This window comes from Eumetopias jubatus, unplaced genomic scaffold, assembly GCF_037043125.1.
Source record: "Eumetopias jubatus isolate StellerSeaLion01/CBP00866 unplaced genomic scaffold, mEumJub1_p1.0 scaffold_3, whole genome shotgun sequence".
In the NCBI taxonomy this organism is placed as follows: domain Eukaryota; kingdom Metazoa; phylum Chordata; class Mammalia; order Carnivora; family Otariidae; genus Eumetopias; species Eumetopias jubatus.
Window position 1 is genome coordinate 3,620,681 of NW_028274809.1, and position 18,678 is coordinate 3,639,358.

General features: G+C 56.8%; 1 protein-coding gene across 1 annotated transcript in view; it reads left to right on the plus strand.

The window, feature by feature from the left end:
• The window catches only part of PER2 (period circadian regulator 2), a 30,035-nt gene extending 13,711 nt beyond the window's left edge, over window positions 1–16,324 (plus strand). Inside the window, exons 10-22 of the mRNA XM_088021945.1 lie at window positions 68–221; window positions 493–601; window positions 1,320–1,445; window positions 1,866–1,947; window positions 3,161–3,320; window positions 3,409–3,533; window positions 4,440–4,604; window positions 5,404–5,643; window positions 7,483–8,312; window positions 9,768–9,954; window positions 11,012–11,204; window positions 12,137–12,287; window positions 14,246–16,324. Coding sequence (XP_087878071.1) covers window positions 68–221; window positions 493–601; window positions 1,320–1,445; window positions 1,866–1,947; window positions 3,161–3,320; window positions 3,409–3,533; window positions 4,440–4,604; window positions 5,404–5,643; window positions 7,483–8,312; window positions 9,768–9,954; window positions 11,012–11,204; window positions 12,137–12,287; window positions 14,246–14,395 — 2,672 coding nt within the window. The 3' untranslated portion in view covers window positions 14,396–16,324. The remainder of the gene's footprint in view (window positions 1–67; window positions 222–492; window positions 602–1,319; window positions 1,446–1,865; window positions 1,948–3,160; window positions 3,321–3,408; window positions 3,534–4,439; window positions 4,605–5,403; window positions 5,644–7,482; window positions 8,313–9,767; window positions 9,955–11,011; window positions 11,205–12,136; window positions 12,288–14,245) is intronic.
• Window positions 16,325–18,678: the final 2,354 nt, after the last annotated feature.

Sequence of the window (18,678 nt, forward strand, 5' to 3'; positions counted from 1 at the left end):
TCGGCTCTCCTCTTGCCAAGAGCACCAGCCACTTGTGCTCATGCCCACGTGGCTCCCACTCTCGCAGTTGTGCGGTCCGGCGGGCAGCCTTTCAACTATTCTCCTATTCGGTTCCGTGCACGGAATGGCGAGTACGTCACTCTGGACACCAGCTGGTCCAGCTTCATCAACCCGTGGAGCAGAAAGATCTCCTTCATCATCGGCAGACACAGAGTCAGGGTGTGAGTGCTCCCAGTGCCCGGCACAGCTCGGGGACCCTTGCTTCCCCACCAGCAGGTGGCATGGAGCAGGACAGGGTGACCAGGACCCAAGCCAGCTCATGCCGCATACCTGTACCCCCAGGTGGGAGGGACCTCATGCAGCAGAGCAGTGAGGGGAAGGGAGGAGATAGTGAGTGGGCAGGTAGCAGCCCAGGGGTCTGCAGGGGGGAGGCAAGCCTGGCCAGGCTGTGCAGCATGGGGCCCAACTAACAGACCAGTTAAAACCACGCAGGGGCCCTTTGAATGAGGACGTGTTCTCGGCTCAGTCGCCTGTGGAGGAGAAGGACCTGCACCCCAGCATTCAGGGGCTCACGGAGCAGATCCACCGGCTGCTGCTACAGGTGGGTATACACTGTCTACACGCCCCCCTGCCCCCCCTCATGTAAGTGGCCCGGAGCTGCCCAGAGAGCCGGGGGGGCCATCTCCGTCCAGCTCCACCCCGCACCCCTGGTGCCCATGGCCTGGGCCCGGACAGTCGGGCACACCTGCGGCTTGCACAGTTGGGGGCAGTGCCCCCCTTGCATATTTGGGGTGCCTGTGTCTGAATTGTAGCCCTGAGCAAGTGACTGAAAGCCACACCCAGCCCCCGAGTCCACCCCCGAGGCCCTGCTTCCAGCCCGCTCGTGGCCCCCACAGGTGCGCTGGGTGGGAGGGGGTCACTGTGCCAGGACCTGGGGGGCGTGAGGATACTTTCTTCCTGTTCCTGGGGATGCAGCACTCAAGCAGACTTAGCGTGAGCACCAGTCCCCCCGGCTGGGCAGCTCTGCTCCTCCCCCTTAGACTGTAGCAAAACCACAGTGCGCCTTTTGTGTTTCTAAAACCCCTGGATAGACCCCGGACTGGCCACGCCGTGTGAGCTGAGGGAGAGCGTTGAATGAATCCTCTCGCAGGGGGTCTCCCGTGACTGGGACCGGGGCGTGCCCCACAGCCTGACCCTGGTGCCAGCCCAGCCCCACCTTGTCCTTGCCAGGCAGGGGGCAGCCTCTCTGCGAGATGGGCGTGTTGCACTAACCCCGCAGCACCAGCCGCATCCAACCCTCCCTGTCTGCTGTCTCCCAGCCCGTCCCCCACAGTGGCTCCAGTGGCTACGGGAGCCTGGGCAGCAACGGGTCCCACGAGCACCTCATGAGCCAGACCTCCTCCAGCGACAGCAACGGTCATGAGGACTCCTGCCGGAGGAGGACCGTAAGTCACCTTCTGCCCCCGTCTGTCCCTGTCCCGGGGAGACGGGGACGCCCGGGAGCCACAGACCCCGTAGAGCCCCGGCCGCCCGCTCTCGGAACCCTGCTCACTCGGGCCTTACCCTCTGCTCTCCAAGGGGGGAGCAGCCAAAAGCTGTGGCTACAGTTTGGGTGAAGATGACGTAAAGCAGGCAGTCAAGCCAGAGTGAAGACGTCACAAAATCGTTACCTTCCACGTCGCTCTGCGTTCTTGACATGGCCAAACGCATTTTCTCCAGCCCTGCCTCGCTCCGATTTCTCCTTCGGAGCTTGCTTCTGTGTCGCGGGGATTTCTGCGGCTCTCCGCTGTCCTCACTGCGGGGACAGGCTGAACCACTGCAGGGCCTCCTAGAGGGAATAACGTGTCCCTTTGTTTCTCCTCAAGGAAATTTGTAAAAATGGTGGCAATGTCAAAAACAAAAGTCATCCCGGGGAATCTGGAGAACAAAAGGAAAAATCTGCGGCAGGTAAAAACTTTCCGTTTCCGTAAGAAAATGTTAGTGTGGCAAGATGGCGAGAGGGACCCGGTTTGACTTTCACTCCGGATGGCAGGGAATTGACCTCTGAAGCGCGCTGCATCCCCTCCCTTGTTCGGCAGCCCGGCTCTGTGACAATGTGGGACAGCATGGGCCTTCAGTCCGTCAGTCTCGCTGACCGGGCGCGCACCTGGCGCCCTCTACACCTGTTGAGGTGTGGCCAAGACATGCCTGCCTGCCCCCACGGCCCCTGTTCTTGCTCTGCGTAGTGGCCGGAGGGTTGGTGCTTACACTCTTGTGAGCACGTGCACACGCTTACCTCGGGGGGCTGCCCAGCCAACCCACAACGTTCATACGCGTGAATGAAGTGTCCCAGGTGGATAGCACCAGCTTTGCTCATGGGCCCACCTCTCCCGGGGAGCCAAAGGCACAGGGGGCGGTCCGCAACCCCCCACCACCTGAGCCTGCTTCACAACATTGTGACTTGCCACCCTCGTGCCTGGGCTCACTGCGACCTCTTCCCCTGGTGCGCTCTGGCTCACCCCTTGCGCTCAGGGCTTACCTCCTCCGGGAAGCCTCCGGTGGCTGCCCCAAGCCTCTTCTTCACCAGGAATTTTGGCCTTCGGGACATGTGGGGGTGCACTTTGCCCCCAGTGGCCACGCTGCATGCTGCAGTCTGTGTGGGTTTTGGGGACACACTGGGGAGCAGGACACAGCTCTGCCCCCGAGGGCCCCTCGGGGGATAGCACGCAGCGCGTGTGCAGAGGGCGGGCAGAGAAGCGCCACGGCAGGCTGTCCCGGAGACACATGATTGTTAGTACCGCCGGTGCACATTTCCAGTGGTCCTCTCCTCCCCGAGACACGGAATATCCATCAACCGTAAAGCATCTGCCCTCTTACTGGCCCCGAACGTTTCAGGAGTTCAGTAAGAACTGGCCTTTTCTGGGGCTGAGTCCCTGACCCTGGGGACAGCCCCGGGGGAAGCAGGCCCCCGCCCTGGTGACAGCGCCCTCTGGCTTCCCTCTGGGGGCAGCACAGGGGCGCTTGCCCCAGCAGGGCTGCCTGAAGAGCCAGCTGGCTCTGGGTTTCCGTGTCTAAGAATCACAGCCTGATGTTTAGGTAGAACTAAAATGCTTTCTGAATAGAGAGTCCTCTTTGGGGGAAACAGGTATTAACTGAAAGAACTATTTTGTCCTTCTTTCAGAAATGCCAAGTGGTTCCTCTGCTCAGATGAAAGCTGTCCCCATGGAACAGCACAGCTCGGGCACCAGCCTGCCCACGGGTGGCTCTCCCGAGGAGCTGGGCTGCAGGAACCCGCCCGCTGGGTCCTACCAGCAGATCAGCTGCCTGGACAGCGTCATCAGGTGCGGGCACTTCTGGCCCCCGCCTGGCTCGTTCACACCTTCTCGGGGCCCCCGTGTTCCATGAAGCCCTCTCCGACCCTCCGCGCAGGTACCTGGAGAGCTGCAGTGAGGCGGTCACCCTCAAGAGGAAGTGTGAGTTCCCGGTGAGCGTGGCGACACAGAAGGCCAGCGATAAGCGACAGGCAGTGGCCAGCCCCGGGCTGCATTCCACAGGTGTCTTGTTGCTTTGAGCTGTGCGGCGTGCGTGCGATAACGCGGGTCCTCCGCTGTGGGGTCAGGTGTCATCAAAGGCCCGGAGCCCCCTGCTCCCTCCCATAGGAAGTCTGAGCAGCTTCAAGCACACAGTATGTGCGGGCGCCTGGGTGGCTCAGTCGTTAAGGACACAGTATGTGCGTGTAGGCTGTTTTTAAATGACCAAAGTAGCTCAAAAGTTAGCAATCTTCTTACAAGCTAGAGGTAAAGGGGATTTGGGACTTTGACACTAGGATCCTGCTGGGGTTGCTGGAGGCCTGGGGGCATCTCGCATTGTCATTCTTGGGCAGTCTTGTCTCCACGGTCTCTCGGAGGAGCATGGGCCTCTGAATGTTAGTACACCCCCCGAGTCAGCTTACATCTTGGGCCCCTCCAGCGTTGTGAGTATTGCCGGTGGTCATTAGCAGGCTTGGAAACCGGGTATCCCATTGTTGACAGAGCACTAGGGTTGGGCAGTGACACTGTGGTGGACAGTCCCTGCCGTAGCCCTTGGGGAGAGAGCGCCAGCCACTGGCCAGCTCCCAGCAGAGGGTGGGCTCCCGGCTGCCTGCGTGGCCTCTGTCCACAGGCCTGCCGAAGGGCTCCGGGCCCCAGTCAGAGGCGGCTGACCCCGGGTACCTGCAGCTGTGCAGCCGCCCAGCTCCTCTTGGAGGACGCAGGCTGGGAGACTCTGCTTGTGCCCATTTCAGACCTCCCTCTTCTCCGTCTTCACCCTGTGAATAAACACCTGGGGCCGTTGCACACCCGGGGGGTGCAGGCTGTGCGGGTCCCCTGGGTATGGGCGCACCGTGCAGACAGCGGTGTTTCTTATCCGAGCGGTTTGCTTTTACTGCATTTCTGTGTTTGTGTCCGTTTTCTCCTATAAAGAGACAGCGTCGCCCTCCAGGGTGAACGGCCATGCGGAGCTTAGCGCACCCCTGCCGCCACTGGTGCTGCCCGGCAAGGCGGAGAGCGTGGCGTCCCTCACCAGCCTGTGCAGCTACAGCAGCACCATTGTCCACGTGGGCGACAAGAAGCCACAGCCTGAGCTCGGTATGCCCGCTGTTCTCAGACGATGTCGGGAGCAGCCTGGTTTTAACGATGAATATTAGAAATCCGGCGCAGAAGCAGGGCGGGGCGCAGCGGCACCCGTCTCCTTTCCCGCCGCGCTCTGGCGCCACCTGGTGGCAGTTGTCTGCTTGGGCATAAATGGGGCAGGAGCCCTGGTGGTGCTGAACCAGGCCTCCCGGCGACTGAGCTGGGGTCCTAGGCGTCGGCGACTGAGTGGGGGTCTTAGGCATCCGCCTTCCTTGGGGCCGAGGGTCCCCACTCCCTCCCGTTTGAGGACAAGAGCCAGGACAGGTCGTACCTGCAGGGCAGCCAAGGGTGCCATCCCTGAGTTACCTTGTTCTTCACAACACCCACGAGTGGATTGAAACCCAGGTTTGTTCTTTGCTGAGAAGAGAGGGAAGGTGAGGGGAAAGTACACGGAAGAGAGTCAGTGGGTCCTGAACCAGGACAGGGGCCCTGCGCCAGCTTAGTGTGTCGTGCTCTCAAAGCTAAGGACAGCCCAGGAGCAGCATCTTCAATGTTGGGCTGAAACCCCAGATACCCCACATTTCAGTTTGCTTCAAAGATTGACCCTGGAGCCGCCCAGGCCGTGGGGCTTTCTGTCCTTGTGTTGTGCCCTTGATTGTTAACTTTCTCAAAGGGCTACCTGAATGCGCACGGATTACAGCCCCGAGCTGCGGCAGCACGAAGCATCTCACGTGTGTTCGAGGGGCTACCTTCTTCAGAGACGTGGTGTGGGTTTTCCGTTGTTTTAAACCCCGGGGCCCATCTTCTGTTCCAGAGCTGGTGGAAGACGCTGTGAGCGGGCCCGAGTCTCCGGCCGGCTGGCCGTGCATCCTGGGCCTGGAGAAGGAGCCCCTCAGGACGCTGGGCCTCACCAAGGAAGTGCTGGCCGCCCACACCCAGAAGGAGGAGCAGAGCTTCCTGCTCAAGTTCAAGGAGATGCGGAAACTCAATGTCTTCCAGTCTCGGTGCCATTATTACTTACAGGAGAAGTCCAAGGGGCAGCTGAGTGAGAGAAGTAAGTGGCGAAACCCAATTTTAGAAACGGTCTTCTTGGTGGAACGGAGTCCAGTGCTCCTGTGGATGTGTGAAATGTCCCCAGTTAGATACAGGCTGGAACTTAGCAGTGGTGCAGTCTGTTTCAGTAGAAACAGGTGTCCTCTCATGTCCCCGGGGGAACAGTGCTATCAAGAGCAGCGACAGTCCCAGGCTGGCCCCCGCGGAACGCAGTGCCGCCACGTGAGACGGTTCTCACTGGGTGACCGCGAGGGGCAGGGGACCCTACCTGCCCACGGTCCTGACGGGGCATGTGGCGTCAGACTCCTGAGGACTTACTCCTTCTCCCCAGGAGACATGCCCTCCTGCCAGGCGGCCCCAGGGCGAAAGGACAGACCCTGGTAGTGTTACAGGCTGAGAGCCAGCAGGTGCTCAAAGGGCACGGGGTGAAAAAAAATAGACGGGGCAGGTCTGACCAGAGACGCCACCTCTTCCCAGGGCTCCCCAGGCCAGACACAGGGATCAGAGTTAGTGAGCCCAGGAGACACAGACACCACAAGGACCCAGCTTCTCCTGCATCTGTAGGCAGATACACCACGAAGTGCATACGTAAGAAGTGAAAGAGACTGATGCTGTCAAGGATTATGTCTTTTCTAGTCTTTTCCTTTTCTCCTTCTTCCCCAGACTTAGGGTGACCCGCCAGGCCACAGAGAATCTCTTTGGAAATTAGGAAAAGTTGTCATCTCCTACCCTGGGCAGACCCACCCTGTGGGCCTGGCTTAGTGCAGAGTTCCAGCTCCCTCTTGCCCCTTTGGCCCAGCAGATTTTGCAGTGCACAGACTCTGCAGCTGTCCACTGCAGCCCTGTCTAGACCCTGATGTGCTATCCCAGGAGCCCAGTGCTTCAGCCACTAGTCCCACTAGGGGATGGGTTTCCTATAGAAAGAATACTAGAGTCCAAATCACAAGGCCTCTGCCCACTTAGCACTTTGCCTTGGACTGGCCCATTTGTCTTCAGCATGGAGCAAAGGTAAGGAGCACCCCTTGGCACAGCTGACAGGTGTCCCCACATACCTGCTGCAGAAGCCCCGAGTTACCCTGTGTGACATGAGAGGAGAGACTGAGGTTCCTGGGACCCATCCCAGGTGTGGCATGACCCCCCAGCCCAAAGTACTGCTCATGCTGGCCCAGGCCCAGGGGAGGTGTGGTGACAAGCCCAGAGTCCCTTCTGCTACCTGTGGAGACCTCCGGCCTTGTCAAGAAGGACTGGTCACCAGAGAGAAGGAAGGTGGCTCCAAGAGCATGTGCTCCTTCCACCCTCTGACCTCCACTCAGGCTGGAGTCCAGGCTTCATCTGACAGGCAAAGCAGGAAACATCTCACTTTAAGGAACAGTAGTGACGAAGCCCTTAAAATTCAAAAATAGGGTTAGATGAGATCAGGGATCTAACCCTTCAGATTTCACAAACCAGTGTTGGGGAACAGCGGAGACTTACCAGCCTTTTTACTTTTTGGACGAATGAAACCTTTTAAATACCACTTTCCATCACTATTATTTTGTAAGAAAAAGGATATTTTAACACCAGAAGAAAACAGGGCACATGATTTTGCAGTTAATGGCGATCCCTAAAATTGGCTGACTCTGGTTTCATGAACATTTTGCCCTGACTGTTCTCACTTCACCGAGGGCCAGGGAGCACCTGATGGTGGTCCTAGTGGCCACAGGCTGACGTTTGGAAACACAGGACTGCCGAACTTGGAGGTGTCCTTGGGTTTCCGGGAGCCTACGAGTCTGAAAACTGACACAGCAGGAGTCACGTTAAGTGTTTATATCTTAACCCTGGTGTTTTCCCATTATTTTAGCTGTGCCGGGACTAAGAAATACCTCTGGAATAGATTCATCTTGGAAAAAAACCGGGAAGAACAGAAAACTGAAGTCCAAACGGGCCAAGCCTCGAGATTCCTCCGAGAGCACTGGGTCTGGGGGGCCTGCGCCCCACCGGCCCCCACTGATGGGCCTGAACGCCACAGCCTGGTCACCGTCGGACACATCCCAGTGCAGCTGCCCCAGGACGCCCGGCCCCGCCCCGGTGCCTGCCTACTCCCTGCCCGTGTTTCCAGCCCCAGGAATCCTGCCCACACCAGGGACAGTGGTGGCGGCACCCCTGGCCTCCCAGGCCAGCTTCGCAGTGCCCGCCGCGCCCGTGGATGCCCAGCACGAGTTTGCCGTCCAGCAGCCGCCGTTCGCTGTCCCCTTGGCCCCAGTCATGGCGTTGGTGTTACCCAACCACTCCTTCCCTTCGGTGACCCACAGCCTGCCCCAGGCCTTCTTCCCAGGCCAGGCTAACTCTCTGTCCGAGGTGATCCCTGCCTCACGGCCCGAGCTCCCTGGTCGGACCTCATCCCCCAAAGTGCCATGCACATGGCCTCAGGCGGAGCGTGGGCCGGCAGCGTCCCGCACAGCCACCCCGGCCTCCCCGCCGGCCGCCTCTGGGCCCCTGGGCAGAGCCTCTCCTCCGCTCTTCCAGTCCCGGGGCAGCTCACCTCTGCAGCTCAACCTGCTGCAGCTGGAGGAGGCCCCTGAGGGCAGCGCCGCGGCCGCAGGAGCACCAGGGGCCTCAGGGACGGCGTGTGCGGGGCCTGACTGCAGACCTGCCACCTCCTGGGACCGGCAGCCGAAGGCCTCACCAATCGTAAGCATTCCTGCCGTTCCTTCTCTGAAGGAGGCAGCAGGGCAAACGCGCTCTTCTCTCTCGTGCGGGTGCTTAGATGCTTGCGGCTCCTGCCAGACGGTTCTGGTCACGACGTAAATACACGGGCTGGACGTGGTCTTCCAGTTCAGCAACCCCGTCAGAGTAGGCCTGTGGGAGCTTTTTATTATTTAGGGATCCAGATGAAGGAAGCTGGCTAGGTTGTCTGACGGTGAATACAGGGGTCCAAATGCCCCCACGCAACTTCGTGACTCATTGTGAGCTCCAACATTTTACCCGACGCTCCAAGGATAAGCAGAGTCAGCTTAAATGCCAGAACGCAGGCCCCTTGGAGGGCAGCGGGGGCCCCCTGGGTGGAGGGGAGGACGGAGCTCTGAAACCAGGCCATCGGCGCCCCTCCTCCCAAGTCCTATGGGACACTCGTGTGCAGTTCTCGTTCAGTTCAGGAAACTGTGATTGTGCTTCCGATGAACCACTTGTGTGTTGTGATGGCGCTGAGGTGTGTTGGCGCTCCCTGCCCTTGCTCCCGGGATGGGAAACGCAACCTCGTGGTCGCAGATGAACACCCTCCGTGTGCCCCGGGCGCCCCCGACTCCTGTGTCTGGGGTCCTGGGCCTACAGTTCTGGTTCTGAGGGTTGGAGGGTCAGGATGCCGCCAGACCAAGGCTGACCCCACTGGGAAGCCAGAGCCCCCCACCCCCACCCCACCGGGGGCAGCGGCCGCTGGGGTGCTGCTGACGCACTTCCCTGCTTCCCTGTCTGCTGGGGTGCAGGAACAGGACGAAGGCTTTTCTTTCAGGGATCCAAGAACCACTGACTTTGGTGTGACTGTCCCAAAATTAGTTATTAGATTGTCCTAAAATCAGTTATTAGATGACACTTACACACCACTAGCAAGGGTGTTATTGGCTGTAGTCCCAGTAACCGCGGGATGTGTTCATTTGGCCTTCTTCGTTGGCACCTGAAGGGAGGGCCAGTGACCTAAGGAGGACCACACTTGGCTCTGTCCCTGAGCGGCCCTGTGCGGACAGCGCTGTGCAGCTCCCCCCAGCCCTGCTCTGTGCACCGCACCCCATCCTGTGCGCTGAGCCTCTCTCTGTGCACCAAGCCCCTCTCTGTACGCAGAACCCTGACTATGCGCTGAGCCCCACTCTGCACCAAGCCCTGACTGTGTGCAGAACCTCTCTCTGTGCACTGAGCCCTGACTGTGCACAGAGCCTCTCTCCGTGCACTGAGCCCTGACTGTGCGCAGAGCCTCTCTCCGTGCACTGAGCCCTGACTGTGCGCAGAGCCTCTCTCTCTGCACTGAGCCCCGCTCTGTGCACCAAGCCCTGACTGTGCGCAGAGCCTCTCTCTGTGCACTGAGACCTGACTGTGGGCCAAGCCCCACTCTGTATGCAGAGCCCTGACTGTGCTGTCTTCTCCCTGTTCCCAAAGCGTGAGGAACCCACAGACGCCCGGAACAGTGATGCCCTCTCCACGTCCAGCGGCCTGCTTGACCTCTTGCTGCACGAGGACCTGTGCTCAGCCACAGGGTCGGCCCCGTCTGGGAGTGGAGCCTCGGCAACCTCTGATTTCCTGGGCTCAGCCTCGCTGGGCTGCGATACATCCAGAAGTGGGACAGGTATGTTGGTGGCGCTGGGAGCACCCGAATCCTGTGAGCGTGGGCATGTTTCAGTTGCTGGATTTCACGTTTGTTTGGTCACGATGGTCCCCTAATGTCCCTGGGCATCCCCAGGTTTCCCTGCACCCCAGGCCACAGGCCTGTGTGTGCTCAGGGCCCAGTATCTGGTACAGACCAGGTCTCCACGGGCGTCCAGCTGGTGCTCCAAGTGGCTCCCCAGAGCCTGCTGCAGTGGGGACCGGCTGGTGAGGGCTTCTTCCTCCTGCGCCCGCCCTGCCGGTCCGCATTCCCTCCACCCGTTTGCTACGGACATTGCTGTCATCGTGGGTCTCCACCCCGCCGGCCCTTTGGGACCATCTTGGACCATCCCTTGGGCTCTCTGGGCCTGCAAGGAGGGCCAGTAGTGTCCCCCTTGCTGAGGTAGCTCCCTCATGTGAACCTAGGGCGTGGACGGCACGCTTCACCAGGGAGGATCCCTCGGGTGTGATCCGGGACGGCCGACTGAGAGCCCTGCCTTCACCTGTTCTCTGGGCTCCCTCCCCATGGGAGGCTCACGGCAGAGTGTGCCAGGCCAGCTGCCTCCCGCTTACAAAACCAGCTTCTCTGTGGCCTGGCCTAGTCAAGGAGCAGGGAGCATGATTTCTACTGGGGAGACAGAGGTGGGGCAGAGGGAGAGGGAGAGAGAATCTTAAGGAGGCTCCGTGCCCAGCACGCAGAGCCTGATGCGGGGCTCGATCCCACGACCCTGAGGTCATGACCTGAGCCAAAATCAAGAGTCGGATGCTTAACTGACGGAGCCCCCCTGGGCGTCCCAAAGGAGCAGGATTTCTAAGATGCAGCCCCAGCTGGACTTCTCAGGGCTGACCCGGGAGAGAATCATCTCCATGGTGCTCGCTGGAATTATCCAGATAATTTGAGACCTGGAAAGAGAAGGGAAAATCCGCCAATCTAGGCACTCGTGACCAAGTAAAACTGTTCAGCTCCCTAAAACTGCCGTTACACAAGGTTTAATTTCATGTGAAAGGTTTTCACTTGCCACGTGTTGTGTTTTTTAAAGGCAGCAGTGACACAAGTCATACCAGCAAATATTTCGGAAGCATTGACTCTTCGGAGAATAACCACAAAGCAAAAGCGAAGGTGGACATGGAGGAAAGTGAGCACTTCATCAAGTATGTCCTCCAGGAGCCCGTCTGGCTACTGATGGCCGACACAGATGACAGCGTCATGATGACCTACCAGATGCCTTCCCGGTAACCACCCACCTTCTCCTAGGGACGTGGGGCTCCCTGAGCAGCAAGGCCGCCCAGTCAGGGGGACTTCCCTCTGAGAGCCTCATCTCAGATTGAGTGGAGCACAGCGGACGGAGAAGCGGTCACTCTGGACGGCTCTGTGGTCCCGCGGAGCCCTGCTGTGTGGACGGTGTGCCCCGGAGCCCTGCAGAGTGACCTGCTGCAGGCTGTGAGGAGGACGGGCTCCCTGCCAGCCCCCCGGGACGCTGCGCTCCGTGCTCATGAAGCGTTTGTGCCAGTGTTTCCCTTTGGCTTGGTTGCCTGTTCACCCTGTGGGCGAAATAGGGCGTGTCTGTCCTAGAGATGCAGAAGCCAAAGGCCAAGGGAGGTGAGCAGCCCCGGCCACCAGCTGCTCTGTGGTGTGGCCACGGGGTCTGTGCCTCCGCCGCTGTGGCTCCGTGTCACGCCGTTCCAGTGACCGCCACGGTCCCTGCTGCTCAAAGCCCCCACGGTGGGGGAGCCGGGGAAAGAAGGAGGGATGAACCCTGAGGCCCAGGCCTGGCGGTGGGGGGGGTCCTGGGGCTCCATCTCCAGAGCAGCTTCAAGCCAGCCCAGTGTTTGCAGGAGGCCAGGGACGGTTATTCCATCTACTGCCTTGATGGAGTTAACCAGCCTGTGCGGAACCAAGCGTGGGTACCCAGCTCCCCTGATTGAAAATGAAACCAAGATCGTGACTTGGATTATCGTTTTAATAGAAAAACTACAGTTTATTGGGTAGGGAGATTAAGGTGCCTTAAGTAGGGTAATTTATTTTAAAGAAAAAGGAAACTTGCATTAAACAAAATCACCTGAAATTAATCCTGAAAGAGTTGCTAGAAAAAGAGTGTATTTTTTTAAAATCCGCAGAACCCCCTTAAGACACCGTGACGCTTACCTCTTTCTGTTCTGTGAAGGGCTCTGGAAACAGTGTTGAAGGAAGACCAGGAGAAGCTGAGAGCGCTGCAGAGCTCCCAGCCCCGCTTCACGGCGCGCCAGAGGCGGGAACTGCAGGAGGCACACCCGTGGCTGCAGGCCTGCCGCCTGCCCGCCGCCCTGGACCTCGCGGTGAGCTCGGCGCCCTTGTTTGCGCTGTGCTCGGACCACTGCCTATTGCCCTTGCCGCTGTCCTGTAGGCCTCAAAATTCTCCAGCTAAAAACAGTTTGGTCATGAAGACGAACGATGTGGGGATGCTATTGAGCCTACTTTAAAGAACTTTGCAACCTTGTCCCCAAAAAGGTCTTCTGAATATTCCATCTCAATTGCAGACGGAAATTTGAATGCTGTTTCTTTGTTTCAATTCCGTTTCCAATTGAAAAAGCAAACAGAACAGGAAGCAGCTGTCCTATCGTGGACCCTCTGTGTCCACGTGGACGTAATGGTGGCAACACCATGCCCAGCGGCCTCGGGGGCCAGCAGCTGCGCCTTCTCCGCTCGGGACTTGCCGGGACGTGTCTGTGCCCAGCCCCACACCCTGGCAGCCGCTGGCTTCAGGGTGCCCGTGTCCTTCAGCCGCCGAACGCACCGCCATGTCTGTCCCCCGCCTTTGGGACAAGACCCCCGAGCCCTCCAGCACCACTGGCTGCCCCAAGCTGCCATGCTCCTTCAGGGGATATTTGCGGGCCCCCCCCCCCGCAGGTCCCTCCCCCTGTCCCTACAGTCGTGTCCCCCGCCAGCCGAGCCCCCGCCCAGTCGGAGTAAAGTGCTGCAAAGCCATAAAAATCTGACACGCCTCCCCATCTGCTGTTTATCTTCCCTCGCTCTCTGCAGCCACGCGGGCCTCCCGCCTGTCCCTGAACGCAGCGGGCAGGCCCCTGCCGTCCGGCCTTTGCACCTGCCCTCCCCTCGGCTTGGAAGCCCTTCGCTCAGTCATGCAGCTCCTCCTGGCTTCCTTCAGGGGTTCTCGTCACGTGCCACAGAATTGTCTGTTGCCTCATAGCAAAAAGCCCCAAACCTTAGTGGCCTAAAGCAGTGAACACTTACGATCTCCCAGTGTTTCTTTGGTCTGGGAATTTAAGAGCAGCTTGGTCGGGCAGTTCTGGCTCAGGGTCTGTCCTGAAGGTGAAGGCAAGATGTTGGCCGGGGCGTGTGTGATCATCTGCAGGCTGGAAGACACACTTCCCAGGAGGCTCCCTCACGTGCCCCACATGGGCCTCTTTCCGCAGGGCTGCCTGGTGTCCTCGTGGCATGGCAGCCTGCTCCACAGAGAGGACAGGAGGGAGCCACAGTGCCTCTTAGGACCCAGCCTCGGGGGTCCCATACTGCCCTCCAGCACATCTTCACCTCCTCTTGGTGTGGGAGGTGATCGCTAAGTTCAGCCCACGCCGCAGGGAAGGGGAGTGAGGGTCCACCCTGTGAGGGGAGGGTGTCACAGAACCCTCTTCCATCAGGAACTTTCTCTGGCCTGTTCTAAAGGTCCAGAGTAAGACTGCAGGCCTCGTCCGTGTGCCGTGTCCCATGTCCACCTAGGCTTTCATCTTGAATACGCCGGGGACACTATTGTCCCTCCCTTACCAGGGTCTCCCCTCCCCTTACCAGGGCAGGGATTTTCGTCTTTGTTCACTGGTGAATCCCAGCGCTTAGGACCTGCCTGGAGCATTATAGGTGCTTAACAGATAGGGAATGAGACAGTACATTCTTGATGCTCCATTTTCTGGATTAGAAAACTGAGGTTGGAGAAGGCAGTTAAACTGGGCCTTGACTGCGGCCCCACAGGCAAGAAGGGAGGAGCTGGGACAGACCCCGAGCCTGCTGGCTCTGCCGTCCCCTCACCATGTAGAGCTGCCTCTCAGATAAGGGCCCGGATGCTCCCCTGGCCTTGGGGAACTGGGGCGCCTGGGGGGCAGCACTGACCTCCGTCAAGAGCAGGCGAGGTCCCAGCGGCCCCTCAGAGCCTTCCCAGCCCCCCGCTCTCCAGCAGCCTCACAGGGCTGACCCCAGGTCACCTGCACCCCCCACAGGTAGAACCACTTTTTGGTAATGAAGATGTCATTTTTGTTACTGACTTTACACTTTTCCCTTTAAGGAATGTGTTTACTGTGAGAACAAGGGACAAGACGACATCTGTGTACCGTATGAGGAAGATGCTCCAACCCTGGGTCTCAGTGAAGCCACAGACGCCAAAGAGGAGGAAAATGGAGCCCCCTTGAGTCACAGATTTGAAGAACGGACCTAACTCTCCTCCCTGCACCCGACAGCCCGTGATCTACATTAGATGGTGCTCAGAAGCGATGAAAGATTTTCACATCTGTTTGTAATGAAATGGACAGATAAACTTATGTTGCTTTTTTTTTTGTTTTAGGAAAAAAACGCATAATTTTCTGAAGGAATGATTTAAAATGGTTGAGGGTGGGAAGGGATTAGGAGGAGATAGACATTTCTATTTAAAACGTAAATACAGAGTTTGGGACAGATTTCATGATTATTTAACTTGAGAAAGACTGAATCCCCTGTGCACGCAGCAGGGAGGTTTCCCTAGGGCTCTCGGAGGTCCGTGGACTTGAGGAGGCTTCTCACTGGCCCCCGGGGGTGTCCAGAGGCATCTTCCAGGCTGTGGCAAACAGCCGGGATGCCCCCGGTCCTTCCGGAGCTGCCCTGGGTGTGTTTGGATCAGATCAGATCCTGTGCTCTGGGGGCTGCTCTTCATCTAAGTCATCATTTAGTCCAACTAGTTTTTGAAACATCAAATGGAGATCACAGCCTCTCCTAATTTTCTGTCAAAGTGTTTCACGTGGATCGGCGTGAAGCGTACTCAGCAAACCAGCACCTTCTGCTTCGGCTACTACAGTGGTAAACGTTTCAATCTGATGTAGCTTGTGTTTGGGGCGAACAAAGGAGAGATGCTCACTCTGGACACAAGAGGCCCCCGTGGTTTGTGTGGCCAACTCCATCAGACTAGCACACACCCAGAACCTTCTGCATATTTCTACATCATTCTTGTATCCTTTTCAGACCATGACCCATATGTAGACAAAATACGGTGTTGACTGTCTCTGTGGTGACTTCCCTTTGCAGACCAGGCTCTGACCGCCACATCTGGGACCTGTTGGTGTTTGTCCTTCAGTTGGAGCCTCCCGGACATGAGCTCTGACACTGTGAGCTGGTGACCCCGTCTGTGTTTTCCTGGGTGCCGTGAGCTCACCTCTCCCCGCACCCTGGGCTGGGACGCCAGCCCTCGTTCTTTTCATGAGCCTGACCTCACTTGGGGCAGTTTCCAGTCTTTGCAGTGACGGTCCTAGCATCACTGGGACCCCTGGGGAAGAGTGAGGCCAGTCTGCCCATCTCCTTAGAAAACCTCACGTTGCATCATGTATCCTAAAGATTGGGGAAAAGCTATATTGGTCCCTGGAGTGAATGGAAAAGTTACCACAGGTGAAACAATTGACTTAAAATCGGGTCGAGTTTGCAGAAACCGAAAAGAAAGCGGGCTTCCCCCTGTCCTCTGAGAGAGAAGCGGCTGCTAGAGTAAATGGAGCCTCCTTGGAATGGCTTGGTTTTCCGTCTTACGTTTGGATAGTAATCCGATTTCTCATAAGCTCAAGTATAAGAATACTGGTGGGGTTTTTTTTTTAACTATGTGTAAAGAAACAGCACCTTCAGATGCCCAAAATGAGGTGATAACCTCTGCGTCTGTGTGGAGAATAGATGCCTCCGAACCTGCCTCCTCCCTCTGAAGTCCGATCATTAAGGGATTAGATGCTAGTCAAGGTCACATGTATGTTACCTGAACATACAACTGTCAAAACGTTTTCCAGTGTTATGAATGTTTACCATCAGCATTATTTTATTTACATGATTTGTGCTCATTGATTGTTAAGTGCATAGCTTTAACCCGTGCTCAGAAGTTGACAGTAGGAGCATTTTGTGAAATTGTTTACACGGTGCCACGCATCGAGACGTGTTTTCTTTAGTATGTGTGCTTACACAGGGGTTATAAAACCTTTTTTTCTCGATTTTAAACTGAGCCTTCTTTTTAATCTATTCCTAAAAAGACATGTAAATAAGCTCTCAGAGTCTGTGTAATGACTTGGTAAGCCTTGCCGGACAAGTGGTTTGTTCATGCACAAACCAAACTTTCTTCACCCAGTGCAATATGTTTGTTTACTGCTTGTGTCTTTTTATGACTGTTTTTGCTTTTTAGAAAATTGGTAAATAAAGCAAGTATATTTTTGTTGTTAATTGTATGTATTTTTAATGTAGCACAGAGCAAGAATAAGAGAGATCAAAGATTACCAAAAGATAAAAAAAAAGAAAAGAAAAGAAAAAAGAACTCCAGAAATGCTGTGTGAGGGACACGTCTGTCACCAAGGGCTCCCTCATCTCTTCCATTGCACAGTGAGCCCCTCCCTGCGCGGGCGCGTGGGCATCTCTCTTCCGTGCCCCCTCACCACACGCTGCCAGAGCTGCCCAGTGAAGTCTTAGGATGTGAAAGTCACAAAATGTAAACTAATCCTGTGATCCAGCGCTCCCACGGGCATTTCACTTGCAGATGCAGGGGTGGGGCTGCCTGACTCAGCTCCCAGCTCCCGTCCACTCTGAGGTGGCCCCAGGCACCTACTCTGTTCCCTTTGTGCCCTGCCCAAGGTTGTCTGTGCCTCCTGGGCTAGCTGGCAGCGTGCTGGTCACGGGGCTGAAGGCAGAGGTCAGGAGGATGGCAGCCAGAAAGGCCTCATGTCCCCATCGGAGACCGCAGAGGCGGCTCCGCACCATCCCCCCCGCTCCACACTCCCAGTTCTTGCCACATTGATGAAGCCTTGCGGGGCTGGTCCAAACAGGGGAGTCCTGCTTCCAGCCCCCTCCCACTTTTCATGCCAGCACCATGGGGAACGGAGCAAAGAGATGAATGGATCCTGGATCCAGTGCCCAGCCTCCCAGAAGCTCCCTGAGGTCAAGCAGGGGCTTGACCCCCTGCCTCCTGACCTAGTGGTGATGGGGAGACGGGGTGTGGGTGGGGAGACAAAGAAAAAGTTCTCCCAGTGAGTATAGAAGCCTCTGCAAACTGGCCTTAAATGGCCAGATATGGCTGTTTCACCAAACTGAATGCCACTGGGGACTCTTAATTCTGTTTTTATTTACCATATAACCCCAAAGGCACCCCCCCCCACTTTATTTCCAGACCAAAAGGAGCTTCTCCAAGCTTTCTGGGCTGATTGCCTACGAGGGCCCTGAACATCCATAGGCTGGCTGCTGCCTTTGTTCCCTGGGGATTTATGGCCTGCCACCCCTGCCGCTAACTGGTCCCCCTGTGGCCACCACAGACCTGCCCAGCCTCTGCGGGCCTCTGTTCCTGGATCTGGGGGGATCAAAGGGCCCAAATGCTCAGGAAGTCTGTGCTCAAGCAACCTTTGAAGGTAGGATCAGTCCAAGAGACAAATGGCAGGAAATGGGTCCACTAGGGGAGGTTGTGCAAAGGAGGGAGAGGGGGCTTGGTGGCCCTGAGATGGAACAACCAGGCTTCTGGGAGGAAAAGGCCAAGCCAGCCAGCCAACGGATGCACTAAGGGAAATTGAGGCGAACTTCAAAGATGGGGCCTTGGGCAACTTCTGGTCCATCCAAAGATCTTATCGATTCCTAATATCCTGCTCTATCCTCGTGCTTTTTTACCTCGGGGTACTTGGTCACAACGAGGCTTATCCCAGCACTTAATCTCTCCTTCCTTCAACTCTATGGACAACATTCCTCAAACCCCACTTTCCCATGTAAGATGAGACTCTTAAGGTCCCTCTCCCTCCCTTCAGCCTCCTCCCTTCTCCTGACAACTGTTACCTATCCTTTTGTTTTTACGAAGTCAACTTTATATCATATTCCATAACCATAATAAGTCCTCCTTCCCTTCTCTATAGATTGATTCTAAATGTTGAAACCTCATGAACAGTGTTACATTGTTTTGACTGTGAAGGAACTGTTAGCTCCTAGGTCAGTCAATGTGCTGAGATTACATTTCTCTTTGGGGGGAGTTTTTTGTTTTTCCTGGAGTTCCTAGTTGCCTCTCATTTTTTGCTTGCACTATCCACCTCTACCATGCCTTCCTCCCTATACCCATGCCCCATCCAACCAAGTGTTCTATTGATCTTTTCCTAGAGGCCTCCCCTGGGGCACTGACCATCATGTTCCAACAGGAACTGCCTTTCGTGGAGAGCATTCTAAAATACTTGTTTGGCTTTGTTCAAATAATACAATGGGTAAAGGGAGGCATATGCATCAGACTACAAGAAATACCACTGAGTTTCTTTTTCCATATTTCAGATTCTCAAAGTAGTGGAAACTTAATTGTACTTACTTAGGGGTCTCCTTCCCCGGAGTGATGTCTAAGTGGTGAAGAAGAGTAAAGTCACAGACCAGTTATGGGCTCTCATGGGGTCCACACTGAGCCCCCTCCCCTGTCAGCCCCACCACTAGGGGTAAGGGGAGAAGGGCATTTGGGTCTCTGAGCAGCCAGGTGAGGGGAAGGGAGAGACC